Below are 19,505 nucleotides of genomic sequence, written 5' to 3'. Positions count from 1 at the left end.
AAACAAGTCATTCTTACTGATTAGCTGCTTCTGACCAGTATTATTTATTCTTTGTATTGCAGCAGCTCCCAGAGGCCTAACCTGAAATCAGGACCCTATTGTCTTAGATGCTGTCCAAATAGGTAGTGGGAGATAGTCCCTGCCCTGAAGAGGTCATACACTAAGGACTGGAGTGGCACTTTATACAATCAGCCCAACTCAGGGGCAGGGCGTCGTCACGAGAGCATGGGCAGCAACCCAGTTGGGGCTCAGAGCCCGTCCTCCCCTCTTTGCTCTATGGGGGAAATAAACTGCACCAGCCATTTCCCCAGCCAGCGTACTGAGGTTGAAGGGTGGCAATGTGGAGCCACGGCTCTATTCACTTCTTACCCCTGGCTGTCCACCTTCACAGCGGGAGCAGCCAGGTCTGGCCCTAGACCAAATAGTGCCCCAGGTGAGAAGCATCTTTAGGACTCCCTCTCCATTTGTTAAACTTTCAAATATCGTATTTTTATTGCATTTGTAGCCTATTTCATGACTTTGATGCACTATGTGCATGCATGATTTACCCCTGTCATATAAGATGATAAATTTGCACGCTAGGATCTGTAAATCTGTATTTATCCATGCCATATACAAGCAAATACAAAAAAAAATTGTTCCTCTAAGCTTATAGAAACTATTTAATTTTAAGAATAACTGAAATGTACTAACGTCAAGAAATTGAACTGTGCACCAACCTTGGGTGGACCAGTATTAAACAGTGTTACAGTAGGCACCAGCCTTAGAATGTTAACCCTAGTCCTTTAGCTCAAAAGGTCACTTTTCTCGCCTTTGCCCTGGCAAACTGAAGCACAGCGAGGGCATGGCTGACAACATTTTAGGAGGTTCAAGGAAAATGTAGTTCTCAAAAAGTCTGGAAGGTTCCATGAGATTCTACAAAGGTCCAGAACATTCTAGGAGGTTAGTGAAAAATGAATCCATATACAGAATACCTGAAAGGTTTTACTTCAAACATCCTATTTTCCCTTTTCTCCCTAACAACAAAAACAGCACCCTGATCCTGGCGCCCCCCAACCTAGGAGGTCAGTTGGCTCTCCTGCCCTAAATCCGGCCCTAGGAGCAGCAGCCTGGTGGTGGGCCATCTTCCCCCAACCTGCAGAGAGTCTGATGATATGTGGAGTCCATGCATATGTGGGGTCCCCATGTGGGGGTCCCCATATTCTTCCACATGGACACACTGCTGAGCATACAACTGCGTGCCTAATAACGTGTCTTTCAAATGTTACTATTTCAGGAAGAAGGAAAAAGCCCAGCATTGCTCTATCAGTCATTTCCAGCAAGCAGATCCTCTGATATCTTAAGTGTCATGGAGAAAGAAAGCAAAGGCCTGACCCTACAAATCCTCTATTCAGATTACTCTTATGGAAATCAATGTATGTAGAGACAGCTTGCAGTATCAGGCCTCAAACTGGTGAACTAGGCAACAAAATGCAGACAGCAGCCAAAGATCAATTGCATCCAATTAAGCTAAATTAATAAACATATGACATAGTCTTGCTGAGTTTGATATTCAGTGAAATTATAATAATAAAAGCCTGGGTGTGCAAACCAATCACACAAATGAAAAGCCATTACTTCATCATAAAAACATTACCAGCACAACTGAAAGGACATGAGCTAAGCTCAAGTGATGTAACTTTCATAGCCTTGCCTTCAATTAACATGGCTGATGCAATGTACGAATGGCCCCCAAAGTAAAGGAAGGCGCTTGTCACTGCTCACCCCCCTTTTTTCTGTTTCAAACATATGCCAGGCTGGTAGGCCTCATGCATTTTAATTACTTGGAAATTGGCCCTCCACATGTGAGAGCCCCAGGGCAGCTAGCCACAAGGGACTTTAGTTCTTTCTACTTTTACGAACTAATTTTTTAAATAAATATTAGGCCATGATTTGTTGCTAACTGGCATTTCCCTCCTCCATGTTCCCTCAAAGAGTTGTGACAACAAAAATATGTCCTCTTATTTTTGTTTTCCAGTTATTTTCTTGCATGTGAAATGCCACTATCAATGGGTTGATTAAAAAATCAATCCACCACATGTCCTATTTCAGGAGACGTTAGCTGTTGGGTTACAACTTCTTATGGATTTTGGACCAAATTCTGATATCAGTTTCAGCAGTGTAAATCCAGAGTAGCTCTACTGACTTTACTGGACTCGTTCCGGATAGACACAGGTATAACTGAGATCAGGATCTGACCTGAAACATTTCTGAATTAACCAAGATGATCAGGGCTGATTGAAAATATCCTATCAAAACTATTTTTTCAACAGAAAATTGGAGTTTTGACTAAAATTTACATTTTCACAGGGTCTGCTTTCAGTGGAAAATTTCAGCTTTTCCTCAAAAAACTCAAAACCAAAACATTTTTGGCCATAAGCTTTTGAGTTTTTTCTTTTTTTCTTTTTCTTTTTTCCTTTTTAATGAAAACAAAAATTTCTCTGGAAAATGTTGACAAAAGTGATTTGCTTTCATTCTCAGCAAAATTTTCCATGGGACAAAAATCCCCTTCTTCCAAACAACTCTAAAGATTATGTGGAATTGAAGTGGATTAGTTAAACCATATTAAATCCCTGTGGGGAGCTGTTATTTGGAATTAAAGTGGCCTGAATTCGGTTTAGGGCAAGTCTACATTTAAAACACTGCACCGCTTTAGCACTTTAATGTAAGCCAATGGGAGAGAGCTCTCCTGTCAGCAAAGTTAATCCACCTCACCGAGAGGTGGAAGCTATGCTGGTGGGAGAGGCTCTCCCATTGGTTTAGCACTGTCTACACGTGGGGGGCGGGAAGGGGGAAAGAGAGGGATTAGGTCAATATAACTGTGGATTTTTCACACCCCTAAGTGATGTAGTTATACCAATATAGGTCTGTAGTGTAGACCAGACCCGAGTTTAATTCACTTTGAAAGTGAGCTAAACTATACCAAATTAAGGGCACTTTAATTCTAAATGAAGGTGTTCACACAGGAGTTTAAAGCGGTTTAACTAATCAACATCAAAGTGACACCTTTAGTTAATTTTAATTTTCCTGAATGTCACCGTGTAGACAAGCTCTCACAGTGGGTTTCTGCTGGATGCAGAGCTCTTTTGAAAACCTATATCCTATTGTGGGTGCTCTTTACTTGGGAATCTGGCTAACAGGCGGTGAACCAAAGCCCACTGAATTCGACAGAAAAACTCTCATTGATGTCAATGGGCTCTGGATCAGGTCCACAGAGAAAGAGAGTGAGAGAGAGTGTGTTGGTGTTTATGCCTGCTTCTCTTTCATATGGAATTAATGGTGGTTTAATGGGGTATGAAAGGATGTTTTACTGGAAACAATAAGGAACAATTGTCTAGCTCACGTTTCATTTCACAGGTCATTATTGCATTAAGAAGTAAATCGACCAAGTCCGGTAAATAACAGTCTGTGTATTGCCGAGAGCTCCAAACCAACAATCTTAGTCACCAACTAATATCTTTGTCATTTTTAACCCTTGCAGGGATCTGCCAGAGGCTAAACAATTACAATCTTCACCCACCCCTAGCAGGTAAACATTATTCATTTGACTTCTCATCCCCTGTTCCTGCAAGCCCCATGAGGCTGGGGTTTTGCATTGTTGTTTTGTTTATTAGCCAACCTAGCCAACACCGTGTGTCTGGTGGCCTTGAAAAACAACACATATTTTAGAGACTGCTGCAGGCGTCTTTAAACCGGCTGCTTCCTCTGCAAAATTAATTGTTGCAAAGTGCACTGTTTCCCTTATAAAGCTCTGCAAACTAATAGTCAGCAGTTTGGATGGATTGTGGATATGCCTCAAAGATCTAGGGAAATTAATACAATTATGCTTTGAGATACAGGTCACATTTGTATTATAATTGCAGGAACATAAGGATCTAGTTTCTCTTTGATGTCTGTGTGCAGCTCCCACAAATGCTTGAGAGGCAGCATGGCCTAGTGGATAGGGAGTCAGGATTGCTGAGGTCTGTTCTTGGCTCTGCCACTGACCTGCCATGTGAGTGTGGCCAAGTCATTTCACCTCCCTGCCTCTGCTTCTCCTCCCACTCTTTGTCTTGTCTATTGAGATTGTAAGCTTTCTGGGGATGAGACTGCCATGTGTCTGCACAGTGCCTAGTAAAGGAGCCCTGATCTGGGTTGGGGTCTCTAGGTACTGCTGTGATTGAAATAATAATAAGACAACACTTGCAATAATAAAGACATGGCTGTTTGTAAGAGGGTTTGAGGACAGGTAAGGGGAGCTACTCAAAGGGGTGAGGGGGAAGTTTCCAGATTAGGAGTCTCCCTCCACCCTGCTTCCCACCTGCTGCAAAACCTCCTCACCCCCACACACCACTTAAAACAGCCATGTAGACATTCTTGCTCAGGTTGGAGCCCAGGCTCTGAGACCCATATGTCTTGTCAGGCCAGGTAGGAACAAGCCCCATGAGCCTGAGTCAATTGATCCAGGCTCTAAGGTTTGCAGCCATGGTTTTTCGTTTGGTTGGGTTTTTTGTTTTTGTTTTTTTGTTTGTTTTTTGCAGTGTAGTCATATCCTGAGTATGTGGGATTGGGGAGAGAATCTTTACAAACTAACTAATTATCCCTGTAGCTATGTCTCTCTATCTTATGTAGAGAGAGCCCCATCAACAGAATACTGGGGAAATTCCAGAAGACTGGAAGAAAGCTAATGTGTGCCAACTTTTAAAAAGAGTAAAGGTGATGACTCAAGTAGTCCTAGGCCTGTCAACCTGACATTGATCCTGGGCAAGTTAACGGAGCAGCTGACACGGGACTCAATTAATAATGAACGAGAGGAGGGTAATGTAACTAACACCAATCAACATGGGTTTATGGAAAACAGACTTTTTCAAACTAACTTGATATCTTCTTTGATAATTTTTTTACAAGTTTGGTTGATAAAGGTAATATTGTTGACATAATATACTTTGGCCCTGTCTACAATTACAAGCGTCCTGATACTGCTGTGCTGCTGTAAAAGCACTTGTGTAGCCGCATTATGCCAATGGGAAGAGCTCTTCCCTTGACGTAATAAAACCAGCTCAATGAGGGGCGATAGCGAGGTCGGCGGGAGAACGTTTTCCGCCGACATACCACTGTGCATCACTCAGGGGCGTATTTTTTTCACCTCCCCTGAGTGACAAAAGTTTTGCCAACATAAGCAGAAACCCCATGAATTAGCATCTGTTGGGAGGGGAGCAGGAAGAGAAGAGAAAGGAGTATGATACATAGGCAGAACTCTTCCCTTCTGGTTGTAGCCTCCCCTTAGCATGCAGACCCATACTGACACTGTAGGCCTCTGTCCCCATTTAATGGCTGGGCCACCTAACAAGGATTATTGTCCCATCTTAATGGAGCTGGTCCTATGGCTCAAGCAGTAGAGACTCCTGACTTTAGTCCCCAGGTTCCATGATCCACCAGGGCTGCTGTTAGACAAGCAAAAGCAATTCATCTCCCTTAGCTCACAATAGCAGGACACAGATATTTAAACTTTGTCCTCACTAGAGAACAAAGTGTACTAGCTATCAGTCATCTTCAAAGCTTGTTCTTAACATGAGTTCTGTTGGGATCTCAACCAGGGTTCTGTCAGAAATCATATGTTCATGACAATTACAGAAAACCATGGCAACCTTTCTGATCACAGCAGGTAAGTATTTTTTTAAGTAACTTTACAATTTCCCTTTAATTCTCTCCACTGCTATTTTCAGCACTGAAAAGCCACATCTTCCATGTGTCATTTGTTAAAACAAAAAGAAGTTTCTTTCTGTGAAACAAAACTGTGTTAGTAGAAAATACTCAAAATTTGGGGCTGATATTGTAGCTTTTTCAGTCCTTGCAAATCCAGCAAACAGATGATTTTTCTCAAATTTAATACAGCTGCAGTATATGATCATGCATAGCCAGTATTTGTTTTGTATATTTGGAATATACTAAAAGAGACACTGTCAGATTAAAAATAATATTTTTCAAACACAAAATATCTTCACCTGTGGCACAAACAACAAATCTGATTACTAACACTGAAAGATTAAAAAGAAATTAACCGACGTTTGACAATTATGCTAATATTTTACATTTCTCTCAGACTGGAGAATGAAAACAGACTGGGTAGTTTCACTTTTGTTTATAAAAGTCAATTTCTCTGTCAGGTTCTCATGCATTAACACAATGCTACAATGTCTGGGTAGCACGCACTGCAGGGAAATGTTTATTTGTTTAATAAAAATACTGCCCTCATTAGATGTTTATTTAAATATAGAAATGCCCCCCCCCCCCAATTTTTTTGGTTTGGTCTTAGATTTTGGGTAGCCGTATGTTTTCAGAAACTGGACTAGCAGCCCACTTTGAATCAAAATCCTGTCTCCAAATACCCATGAACATTGGACTGTTTAAAATCTAGAGGCTTGTTTACATGGCAAGTACTGGGTGGCAAGCCAAGGTGTGAATCTGCAGCGCACCTGCTTGTTGAGCAGTAACGTCCCAGATCGAGACTGTACCGCATCCTGAAAATTATGGACTATAGTGTCCATGTGGGAGGTTATTCTGCAGCAACCTGGTGTGCTGTAAAAAGAAAAGGAGTACTTGTGGCACCTTAGAGACTAACCAATTTATTTGAGCATAAGCTTTCATGAGCTGTAGCTCACGAAAGCTTATGCTCAAATAAATTGGTTAGTCTCTAAGGTGCCACAAGTACTCCTTTTCTTTTTGCGAATACAGACTAACACGACTGTTACTCTGAAACCTGTGGTGTGCTGTAGATTCACACCTGGCTTGCCACACAATAACTCACTGTGTAGACATGGCCTGGATCTGAAGTTTGCATTTTAGTTCATTTTAAAGAACGCTAACACCCAAAGTAGCCTTGGGAAAACGCCCCCTACATTCAGAAATTTTGGACCCCAATCTTGCAAGCGGTTCAATGGAAAGTGAGTATTATTTCACACATATATAAGAGTTTGAAGGATTGGGGCCTGGGTTAGCTTTTAGCATGCAGGCATTCAGATGTTTAGCCACACCTCTTTCGTACGGACAATGTACCAGCCATTTTTTGAGAGCAGGTTTATTATTTCAATAATTCAAGCAGTTTTAATTTTGTCCAAGTCAAAAATACCGAAGTAGAAGCCTTTCTTGGAATAAGCAGGAATTTCTGTTTCCGGTCCTGGGAATCACAGAGCCATGTGAAAAAATAAAAATCAAACAAACATGTTTCCTGAATTTTTCTGAATCTCAAACATAGTTTGGGTCTCATTCAGTTTGTAGTTTGCTTGTTCCTTATTTATTTATTTAACACTTTTATTAATTTTCATTGCAAGTAACTCAAGCTATGTGCTATCTCTATCCTAACATCAAGTGGTTCATTCTACAGTGAATCAAAATCTTTTAATTGAAGATTTTCTTCAACAAAACATGACTTTTTTAACGTCATGGAAATTTTTGCAAAATTTCCATTTTCTGCATTATTATTTTTTGATGATTTATGTTTTGAATGAAAACTCAAAAAAGCCCTACAAACGTTTTTGATGGGAAACAAAAACAAAAACTAAACATAAAATAAAAACACACTTTTTGACCGGCTCTAACTAATACAAGCTTACTTTTGAACTAGTCTGTGCAGGGCTCTATAGTTTTTAAACTAGGGGATTGGCTGTCAGGACTCCTGGTGTTTATGCAGGGATTCAATGCATGACCTTGGGCAAATCACAGCTTCTGTGCCTCATTCTGTACAATGGGTGTAAGAATACATAACTACCCCACAGGGGTACTATAAATCCAACATGAATCAAAGTTTGTAAAATGTGTGGAGAATCTTTGAGGTTGTGCAAGGTTTCATTATTGCAATGTAGAAAACAAGTGTAATTTTTCTGAAGAAATTGATGGGGTTTATTAATGATGAGAAGAAAAAGGTAAAGAATAGCTGAAGCCCTTAAGATCTTGATCCAGCAAATACTTATACACATGTGAGGGAGCTACTTAGGTGAGTAAAGTTACATCTATGTTTGTAGGATCAGGAGCTGAAACAGTTAAACTACTCGGAATATGCAAGAAATTGCTCCCATGCAGCCATATGGATTTTTAAGCATCTCTTTACAAACCCAGCATGGAAGGCATTCTGGATACTCTGAATAATAAATAATAATAATTTAATGACATGGTGGCGGATTACTCTGCGTGCTGAATTTGGAGCCATGCTAAAGGGCAGAAATAAGGAACAGTAAGAGCTCCCTTTCGGATGCACAAAAGCACACCGAGGGCGGTCTCCTTCACTGCTCAGATGAGAACACTCAAAGGCACATATCCCGAAGATTCTAATATTTTCTGGGACTCCACTGAGCCTTTATGCTTTCATACCCTGACATCTGGAATGCTCCAAGTCTAATGTTTAACCATAAATATCTGCTGAGATTAAAGAGCCGTAGAGTAAGTTTCAATCTTTTGGGCCTATAATTGCTTGGGAAAAGAGAATGGTATTTTCCCCTCTAGCTAAAGAGAAAGAGAAAAAGACCTCTGCAAGCACAGATATTGGCAGACAAATTTTCTGACAACCATTTCCTTTCTCTGTTCCCCACCCCACCCCCTCATTTCTCCGTCTAGAACACCATCTCACTGTCATTCCTAGGAGGAGAATGAAGAAAGTTTTAAAAAAAAGTTTCTCAAGAGCTAGCCAAGAACATAAAGCCAAGAACAATTTTGAAGCCAGGCAGAGAGCATACCCTGCTCACCACTGGTATTTGTTCTGTCATTCATCTTTGTGTCAGGTCACTCTCACAGCCAGCAAGTGTGTGTTCATACTACTTTCATCAGTCTATTTTATTTCAAGTTCAAAAAGGCCCAGAGTGTGTCTTCAAATAACAAGAAGAAATAGAAGCTAGAAGGATGGTCCAGTAGACAGGGTATTAGCCTGGGACTCGGAAAACCCACATTCAATTCCCTGCTCTGCCACAGACTTCCTGAGTGAGCACAGGCAAGTCACTTAGTCTCTCTGGGCCTCGGTGTCACATCTGTAAAAGGGAGCTAACAGCATTTCCCTACCTTACTGGGGTGTTGTGAGGACAAATGGATTAAAGGTTGGGAGGTGCCTAGATACGTTGGTAATGGAAGTCGTATAACTACCATGGATAGATGGCACTTTGGACACACACAATAATTAGAAAAGGAGTACTTGTGGCACCTTAGAGACTAACCAATTTATTTGAGCATAAGCTTTCGTGAGCTACAGCTCACTTCGTCGAATTCATACTGTTAGCTGGGTGGAGAATTGCGACCGTGAAGGAAATGAAGGAAATTTCCTTCACGGTCTCAATTCTCCACCCAGCTAACAGTATGCATCCGATGAAGTGAGCTGTAGCTCACAAAAGCTCATGCTCAATAAATTGGTTAGTCTCTAAGGTGCCACAAGTCCTCCTTTTCTTTTTGCGAATACAGACTAACACGGCTGTTACTCTGAAACCTGACACAATAATTAGATACACAAACTACATCGTGCCTGTTGTACAATCGCAAGAAGTCTGTCGCAGAGCAGGGAACTGAATATAGGTCTTATGAATCCCAGGCTAGTGCCCTAGCTGTTTGACCACAGTTCCTTCTTCCTACATGTCAAATGGTGCTATGTAAGTTGAAGGTTTTGGTTAATGTCTGTGTAGTATTTGTACATTATTAGCCAATGATACTCTTATTTATTGTTTCTATTAAGGCAGCGCCTAGAGCCTCGCCATGGATCAGGGCCCCATTGTGCTGTAGAAACACAGAACAAAGAGATGGTCCCCATCCCAAAGATCTTATAATCTGAGTGGATGCAACAAATGGGATGGGACAGCACAAGTAAACAATGAGATCCATGCTATGCCCTGCATTTCAAATATTTGAAGTTACTGAATGGATTAAATAAGAAATAGCATTAACCTCCCTTTGAGCCGTTCAATTGTACGTCTGATAAAGAGAACCCACCCACTTGGAGCCTATAGGGCTATTGCAGGAGGGGCGGGGGGAATATCTGGGTTGCATTCATTGGGTCTCCTGACCTTGAAGGGCAAAGGAAGGGTATTTTGACTTTAGCTTTCCTTTTACGGTGAGTAGGATCTTTGGGGCACGTCAGGAACAAAGCTGCCTCTGGTCTCAGTTGCCTAGTAACCCAATGAGCTTTGCACTCACTAAGTGACTGTGCTCCCTGATTGGTCAGAAGAGCCAACAGCCCATCATTTAAGCCCTGCAGTAACAGCACCACTGTGGCTGCTCAATGCACTCCAGGCCTTCAGATGCACCAGACCTGTTTCCTGTCCAGTCCTTGCTCCACCCCTTCCCAGCTCTGCTCCAGCCCTATAGCCTGCCTGCCTTTGAACTCCTGACTCCTAGTCTGACCACTGGCTTGTCTCCAGTTCTGCCGTCTGATTCTGTTCCGACCACTACTCCAGCTCTGACCACTAGGTTGTACCACCTGCACCTCAGCGTGTGACGGGGCAAACATCTTCAAACTGGACACCTCAAATTGGAAGGTTCTGAAAAATTATGGCTGAAGGAGAAATTCAGAGGATGCAGAGGGCTAGCAAAGGTGTGTGCCACACTGAATTTGGAAAAGCACATATCCCTAAGCTGAGAGTGGGAGGGATTCTGCATATTACCTGATGATGCTAGCTCCTCTGGTTTGTGCTTTGAGCTGTAAACAGGGTTAAAAGCTATAGGGGAGCAGTATGGGCTGAAAGCCACTGGAGGTGAGCAGAATAACTGGGTGTTAGTTAAATAACAGGTGAATATTAGTAGGAGGCACAGGGGGTGGTGATTAACTGAACAGTGTTAACTGCTGAGCTCTGCAATCTGGAATCAAGAGAGATAGAATTCCAAGAGCCAAATTCTATTCTTGGTTACACAAGCATAAATCTGGAATAAGCCCATTTACTTCAGTGGAATCAATCCATCCTTATACTAGTATAACTGAGGTAGCATTTGGCCCAATGGGAGTTTTGTGGCCATGACCAAGGTCTGGATTTGACCGTAACTGTCTCGTGTGGAAGCCTCCATTACACTGTCCAAAGTATTCTGTGTTACAGAGAACTATGAATTCACCTCCAGATGAACCTGTGCCTTTCCAAATGTCAGCCTGAAGACAAAGGGAAGTGCAGTTTTGAAAGAGAAAGACTCAGGAATTAGGACTGGAATTGGGAAGGGAAAAAAATGCCACTCACATTTGGACGGTGAGAAGAAAACACCACAATTCTGTTCACGCCTGGGAGGCAGGCAGCATTTACCATATGTTGTCAACTTCATTACATAAGGAGACAAACCCCGTGGAGGGCAGGTTGCACCATTAGTGCAGTGGGGTTTCCTGGCATTTATAACTACTATGTGCCTGAGTGTCTTTAAAAATGGTACAAATCTTAAAACTATGGGAACTATGTGCGCACGCATGCTTTAATAAGCTGGTGCTAAATGGCAAATGATGCAGCAGTGTCTACTGAGAGATTAGCATTGGCTTGTGATTCATAACCAGGGCAGAGAAAGTGGTGTGGGGGAAGAGCATGTTTATGCCTAGACAATGTATTAATCAGCCTTCTAAGCAGCCAGTGAGGGAGGGATCCTTAGAGGAAAGCCTTTACCGGGTACACATTAGACATTTTGTTTAAAGATTAAAGTTCTTCTTGTGTTTAATCAGTTTTAGAGCAGGACAGAAAATGGGATTAATTACAGTCCCTCGCACGAGCCTCCCATACTGCCGGAGTCACAAATGATGCGACTTTTCTGCAAAATGGCTGCCGTCAGCAGCAGGCTCGGGAAATGCTCATTGTAATTAAAGAGTTTATTTGGAATCACAGAGCAGAGTTTTAATCAGGATGAGAATGGAGCCTTGCTGTGTGAACTTTCAGAACGTGGTTACTGAGCAAGATGGGGCTTTTTAAACAAGAGAAAGTGCTCTCTAAACTGCTGGCCTGGATTTTCAGCCAGATACTCTCCTCAGCAGGAAATGAATAAAAATCCTCACTGGGACAATTATTATTATTATTTTGCACTCTCATTCAAGGATCCCAAAGTACTTTGCAGATGGGTAAATATAATCACCCTTGTTGTACAGAGAGATCAGTTAAAGCACAGAAGGGCAAGTGCCTCACCCCGCAGAGGGTCAGACTCCCAAGCCGTTCCTTTGATCAATATATAAAGCAGCCTCCTTTAATGAAAAGTGCTGTGGAATCTAAGCCCACAAGGTGTTCAGGATCCCAGAGGATGACAACCCACCGGTATATCTCCCAAGACTGGTTAGTCAATGCACTACCCAAGGTTTAGCAAGTGTTTTCAGATACTGCACAATCTTCATGTGCTACTTACCAGCATGCAAACAGGACTCTGTCCATTCAAACTCAGACTTTGGGAAAACTGACACGGGTGGCTGTAGGTCCAGGGCACTTCCATCCAGATCCTTGAAGAGAGCCTTTCTTGAGCCTTCACATCTCATCTCAAGATATGAAAAGTCCTTGGATCCATTGCTGCTGATGGAGAGGAGAAGGAGTATTATTGTTGGGAAGACAGCAAGAGAAATCACATTGTACTGGCCTTCTGAAGTTATTTTCATCACTGGAAAATGCATTTTTTTACATACACAAATTACCACGACATTCATGTGAATTAATCTGCTTGTTAAAAAAGGGGGAAAAGGGAAATAAGGAATAACTGGTGAAATCTGATGACATCGAGCAGGTCTGACTTGCTCTGTCATCATGAAATTCTGCAGCAAAGTTTGTTTTCATCAGGGATGAGACAATCCACAAAAATGAGATCTGGATCCCAACCTCCCAAATGCTGGCAGTGATCAGACTCAGAAGCCTGCTTCTGCCCTCTAGGATACAGTTCATTCCCATTCACCTCTCTGTGGGAGGGGCAATAACTCCTCAGGGGTTTGGCTCAGTTGATTGGAGATAAAGACTAGCAACAACATTTGTATCCAGATCCAAGCATCCTCATAAATCTCAGGGATATTCTGATTTTGCTTCATCAAACAGTTCAACACTGTGGAGAACCATAGCGCCTCAGGAGCCACTCATCAGTATCCACAGGCTTGTAACTCCTGTATCATTCATAGCAGGATGAAAAAGGCTATGCCACGCAGTTCTAGCTACAGACCAAGAAATGCCCAGGTCTTTTTACCTGTAGGTTCAGCTCTTCAGAACTGAATTAAACCATGCTTACATACATACATACATAAAGGTGACAGAATTCTATGGTAATGGCTCCAAACTAGAGTTTGGAGAGACTAACAAAAACTGAAAGTAAGCCCAAGCTGGTTTTGGATGTCCTTATGAAATGAATCCCAGCAAACTTGGGCTGAGTTTCAGGAGAGCGTGGGCCAAGCTTCGAGTGCACCTGTTGTTGGGAGGAAATCTTACGAAGGATAATGGCTCAAGAAGGAGCCAGGGAAATCCTGGTAGCTGGTGTGTGTGCCACTAGATAGCATCTTTTGGAGTACTTACTGCAGGGACATACAGCAGGAAAGGCAGGAAACTGATCACTAGGTCTGGAACTCTGAGTAGCCACACCCTTCCCATTATAAATGGCGGAGTGCAGAGTGTCATGGATTCTAATACCGCTCATCTCTATTATTGATATTTATTATTTGTGTTACTATTGTGCCCAGGAGCCCTAGTCATGGATTTCATTGTGCTAGCTGCTGTACAAACACAAAACAAAAAGACGGTCCCTGCCCCAAGAGGCTTATAATCTTAGTATAAGACAAGAGACAACAGATGGATGCGGGCAGATGGAAGAGCAGAAGGAAACAATGCTCTGCAATCTGTCTGATTTCTTGATTTCTGTGGCACTCTCTTACGCAAAGCCCATTGATTGGCGTTTTGAACAGGGAGAACTGATCGGAGTCTTAATAGGGCAGAGAAACAGTTGGATCAAAGCTCCACTCTGCACAGCTCAAGAGAGATGGGGAACGAAGATCCCTGGGGCTGGTTCAGCCCTGGCATATCTTAGCACAGACATCATTCCAGCTTGTTACTGCCACCAATGGGCGTTTATTCTGGCTGATGATCACCACAGCGCAACATGCTCTCGCCATGCCCTGTCCTGCCTCCTACTCAAGGGTAGCTTTATGGCTCTTTTGCAAGGCAGAAGCAGCTCAATGAGGCCATAGAATGGGCCACAAATTGACCCACAGGTTTTAAAAGCGTCGGTTTAATAAATGTTTGCAGGTGATCCAGGAGCAACAATAAAAGTCTGAACCTTACCCACAGGTTTAGCATGATGCTCAGAAATCACTTTGTACTCTGTAAAAAGAAAAGGAGGCAGTTTCCACGGTATGCATCCGATGAAGTGAGCTGTAGCTCACGAAAGCTCATGCTGAAATAAATTGGTTGGTCTCTAAGGTGCCACAAGTCCTCCTTTTCTTTTTGTGGCACCTTAGAGACTAACCAATTTATTTGAGCATAAGCTTTCATGAGCTACAGCTCACTTCATCGGATGCATACTGTGGAAAGTATGTGGAAAGTACATACTGTAGCTCACGAAAGCTTATGCTCAAATAAATTGGTTAGTCTCTAAGGTGCCACAAGTCCTCCTTTTCTTTTTTGCGAATACAGACTAACACGGCTGTTACTTTGAAACCTTTGTACTCTGTATGTCCATCGACCCATGTTTGATAACCATCCGCTTTTGCAATGCATTGTGTGTGCAGCCAGTCACAAACGGCGTTCTACTGTGGACTGGATTCAATAGTTACATATAATGGGAACTGACGAACTGGACAGGTCACAGAAATCCACACACAAACCAATGCCCAGAGCAAGCAAAAAAAAAAAAATAGCACTGGCAGCCCGCTTGAGGGGCTCTGGACTGGAGCAGCGTGGAACACCTCTGATTGGTTTTGACTGGCACTCGGGGTTCACGTTGGGCTTCAGTGTTGCAGCAAAGCTTTCGTGACAATGCCTGTGTACTCCGGTAGCCAGCTGTACAAATAAATAAACCAGCCCACGTTTCCCACGGACTCTGCACGTTTGAACTGCTGAAACCTAACGTTACAGAGAAGTGCTCCTTCTTCCTGATCTCTCTGTTACTATGCTCAGCAGATATGCTCTCTGGGCATGAGTTAGACTGGCACACATCTGACATCTCACAGTTTGCCTGGTTCAACTCAGCGCTGCGGATGTGATCTCACAGGCAAAAATCAAACTCATTTTCCCATACAAAAAGGACACTTTAGCCACCTCAGGGCTTTTTGCTGGAGCTCCTGACATGTCCTGAGGTCTGGGGTTGTGGAGTCAGCTATGTAGACAGAAAATAAAGACACTGACTACCTGAAGCTACTTTTGTTACACAGATGCTAGCAATAGGAGAACTCCAGAAGGCTTCATTTGGAGAAACATCTAATGAACAATCCAAACTCTACGTCTTCAAATTTCAATAGGGAAAAACAACCATGTGAAAGGTCCAGGCTCTTCCATGTCTAGTCCCAGACAGAAACTGTATAAAGAGCAGACGGACAGATAGACCAAAAAAAAATAATAGTTGTATCCAAAATTTTGATTTCAACCCACTGTAGAAATTAGGTTATTTTATAACACTTAGAGCTGCACCTGAGTTCAGATTCTGAAAACCCTACATCCCCTAAGTCCGGGGGTACTGAATCTAGGTTTTGGGTTAGGCCCATCTTTAGCTTAAATTCTCATCCCATCACTCCTAATGAAAGAATGAATCTCTTTGAAGATAGATGTAACCAGTAATAGAAAGTGTAGATTTTGTAGTGAGGTATAGATAGATAAAGATATGACGAGTCATGTAATTAGTACTGCATATTCACTATAAACCTGGAGGGACGGGACTACTTATTAAGAACAAAGCACACTACCTTGTTTCCAATGTATGAAAGTAGAACTTATTCTGCTCATGGACATGTGACATCCTTGTCCTCTCTGCTGTGATTGGGTACATTATGCCCACACTGTCAGGATTTGACATGATGCAGACATCTCTGTCGTCACTATAGCAACTCTTCATAAAACCAGTAAAGGTGACTTCTGACAAAGATAAAAACACATCTCACTGGGAGAGGCTGGGTGAATTTTCTTCAGGGATGGGAATCTGAGGCATGCATCGTAAGGCCTTGTCTATATTAGAAATGTTGCTCTCGAGTAAGTAAACCAGTTTAAAATCAGTGTACTTACATCAGTGCAACTCCTTATGTAAATAAGTTTAAATCTTGCGTAAACTAAATCAACAGAACCACAGTTTAACCAAGCTTAAGAGTGTCTACATGAGAGGTTTGCGCTGGTGTCACTAGACCAACTTTAAATTGATTTAGTTGCACGGGGGCAACTTTTCTAATATACACACAGCCCGGCCGTGGCTCTGCCATGGACCTGATGTGTGAACTGAAGCAAGTCACTTCATCTCTCTGTACTCAGTCAGTATCCCACTCTCTATTGAACTTGCCTACTACATGGAGTGGTCAGGCGTATTGTCAGGTTAAAGATTGTGAAAGGCTCAAATACTATGATAATGGGGGTGACATAAGCACCAAAGCTGGACAGATCTGAAACATATCCAGCTGCTACAGTAATGCAAATAATAAAATATCATTTGGCATGTCCATTGCATTTAAACCAAGAACTCAAGGAAAGAAAGGGCGTAATAGTCTATAACAAGGGTTTTACACCCTTCCTCTAAAGTCATTTGTTATTATTATTATTTATTATAACAATGGGCCTACATTTATTTATCAGCTTTCATTAAAAAGGATCACAAAGCACTGCAAACTTTGAACATAGTAAATTAATTTTGTAAAACCCTTCACTGACTTGGCATCCTTATCTACAAAAAGAACAGGGTACTTGTGGCACCTTAGAGACTAACAAATTAATTTGAGCATAAGCTTTCGTGGGCTACATCCTTATCTAGACATAGATATCAATATATCAGACAGATGGATCAAATTGAGAAATCATTTCACCCAGCACTGAAATGCAGATTTCGTTGGGGCGGAATGTGGAAGATTTTAAATAGCATATGGCAACACTGCACAACAGTTTGACCAGGAATTGCAGAATACCAGGTGATATCCTGGCTGCACTGAAGTCAATAGGAGTTTTGCTATTGATTTCAATGGGGTCAGGATTTCGCTCATTTTAACCATTTCAGATTGCCTGGGAGGGTGGATTTTAAGTAGGCAGAATGTAATTACCCGAGATGGGTTTTCACTGGGACACTGGGGTTAATGCAAAAGGAAGACCAACCTTGTAGCTTCATGATTCCTGATACTGCTGCATAATTTCTTATTTTGTGCCATGGATTATCAGGCCACTGGCTTGGTTCAGAGGTAAATGAAGGCCACAGAATCCCAATGCGACCTCTCTGAGGGTAATATGGAGCTCGATCCCTGAAAGTCGAGTTAGCTGAAAGGGGCATGATCCTGTCTTTAATGCAGTCAAAAGTTGAGCTTGTTGCAATAATCACAGAGTTTCTAAATTCTATGTATTTTTTTCCCAAACGATGCTGCTTATCAGATGGGCTGTACACCACTGGCAGAACACCCACAGCATTGTCTACTAGCATCATATTGTCCATCACTACATTGCTTTCGAGCTGGAACATGACACCATAGTCGTAATTCTTGTAGGACAGAAAACCAGTGATTTTGGTGCAGCTTTGAAACCCATCTCCTCTGTATAAATGAACACCATGAAGGCTTGAATGAGCCACATTTTCAGCACAATACTCTCCAGCTAGGAGGCATTCTTGACCTCTGATGTGGAAAGCTATACGCTCCGAACCTGCCACAACATTGCCAAGCAGGTAAGAGCCATCTGTTTTGTTCACTTTGATGCCAGCAACCCAGTTTGGTAACCCCTCTGGCTGCTTGCTGAGAATGATAAGGTTCCTGATGAGAGAATGGGTTTGGCCTTCCAAGTCAATGCCAGGGCCAACCGTATGGAACACCACATTGTCACGCAATGAGATTCCACTGCTTGTCACTGCTTGAATGCCACCCCCACAGCTATGGTGAATGCTGGAAGAGATAATTGCGGATCCCAAAGATACGTTACTGAAGCCAATAGCAGGAAGCTGTGATGATCCAAAGTTCAGAATTTCAATGTTTGAGAGCCAAAGGTCACCTACAATGTGGTAAATGAAGCGAGATGAAAGGGTGATTACAGGCAGATTGGCTTGTATGACCCCCTTTGTCAATAAGAAAATTAATATAATACCAAAACCAGGCATGTGTTTGCAAAACAAGAACAAGTGCTATTAAAATCTGAATGTTTTAAACTTATTTTTTACTGTTAATGTTTCTTATTTGCTGAGCACTCATTATGTGCTCTACATTGTACAACCCATAAAAGAAGTTACAACCCCTTCTCCTGAACGCATCCTGATCTGGACTGGACAGGATATTTGCGATGGACCGATATGAATGGGACTGAATGGGTGAGTTTCAACTACCTTCAAATTCCATTCCACTGGTATTTCTGAAGCGTCCCACCAGAAGCCTCCCAGAGCAAGCCTTGTCGGACTTAATCTGTATGTTGCGTGTTAGGAGCCCAACCTCAGCAGCCAACGGTACACGTCTGCCATCTTCTAGGCTATGGGAACACCCTGTGGCATTTCAAGGAGGGAAAACAGGATGAATGTCTAGGATGTTTCAGTAACCAACCCTTTCGGGATGTCTCGTCTGACAATTGATGTGTGGCTTCCTCTCAGAAATTGCACTGCCTTTCAGGTTTGATTTTCCTCAGGGGCTCTCTGCAAGGACCAACAAAGAAAACCGGCTGCCGGCTTGCCCCTATTTGGGATGAGAGTGTATTTTACCAACATCCTTTTGTTCCCAGTAAAGGCGAGTGCTAAACCTGTTCACTGGGACCACCACATGCCAAACTGATGGACAGATTCCAACTCTGTTTTCTTGAATTATATCAGCTGGAGACATCATACCTTAGTATGTGCACTAAGGAACTGATCTCTTTCCTGGGGCTATGAATTTACATAGTGATCAGCCTGGTGATGATGTTAAAAAACAATTTACTATAAAAACCTTGTACTGAGATTGCATGTACAATACAATGCTCTAAGAACAGTCTTTCTAAGGAGGAAATTCACACCAATAGAAAAGGTCCACATAAGGCCCTAAACAATGCTTAATTTCCACTCGAATCCTTAATACAAGGTTTAAATAGAGTATAGTCTTTGTTTCTGTTGGGTGATATTCCCCCCAGTGCAGAAGACCTGCTCAATCTTCTTACGCAGGCAAACTTCATTTGACTTATAATTAGCAATTTCAATGATGGTTTCATGGAACCTTAATTGCTTACTGCAGCAAAACTCAAAGGATGAAAGTCAATGACAAAACTCACACCTACTTCTGTAGAGACAGCCACCTGAAGTGGCTTCAGTGTCACTTCTCCTAGTGTAAGGATTGCAGCATCAAGCCCACAAGCGGAGGTTCACCATAAATGAAACATGCGGCAATGCATTGAAACAATGGGGTCTTTTAT

General features: G+C 42.3%; 1 protein-coding gene across 11 annotated transcripts in view; it reads right to left on the bottom strand.

Annotated features, from left to right (window-relative positions):
• Positions 1-19,505, bottom strand: part of PKHD1 (PKHD1 ciliary IPT domain containing fibrocystin/polyductin) — a 417,278-nt gene that overhangs the window by 116,139 nt on the left and 281,634 nt on the right. For 9 of the 11 annotated variants that reach the window (XR_007356005.2, XM_048845758.2, XM_075126348.1 and 6 more), the window contains 4 exons: positions 18,457-18,609; positions 17,250-18,128; positions 15,866-16,034; positions 12,349-12,509 (listed from right to left, as the gene is read on the bottom strand). Coding sequence is in view for 9 of the 11 variants with exons in the window: in XM_048845758.2 (XP_048701715.2) it covers positions 12,349-12,509; positions 15,866-16,034; positions 17,250-18,128; positions 18,457-18,609 (1,362 nt within the window). In the remaining 2 variants the exon portion in view is untranslated. The remainder of the gene's footprint in view (positions 1-12,348; positions 12,510-15,865; positions 16,035-17,249; positions 18,129-18,456; positions 18,610-19,505) is intronic. The other 2 variants (XM_075126349.1, XR_007356007.2) reach the window with 2 other exon arrangements.

This window comes from Caretta caretta, chromosome 3 (assembly GCF_965140235.1).
Source record: "Caretta caretta isolate rCarCar2 chromosome 3, rCarCar1.hap1, whole genome shotgun sequence".
NCBI classification, from domain to species: domain Eukaryota; kingdom Metazoa; phylum Chordata; order Testudines; family Cheloniidae; genus Caretta; species Caretta caretta.
The sequence above is the reverse complement of the archived record's forward strand: the minus strand, read 5'-3'. Positions and strand labels throughout refer to the sequence as shown.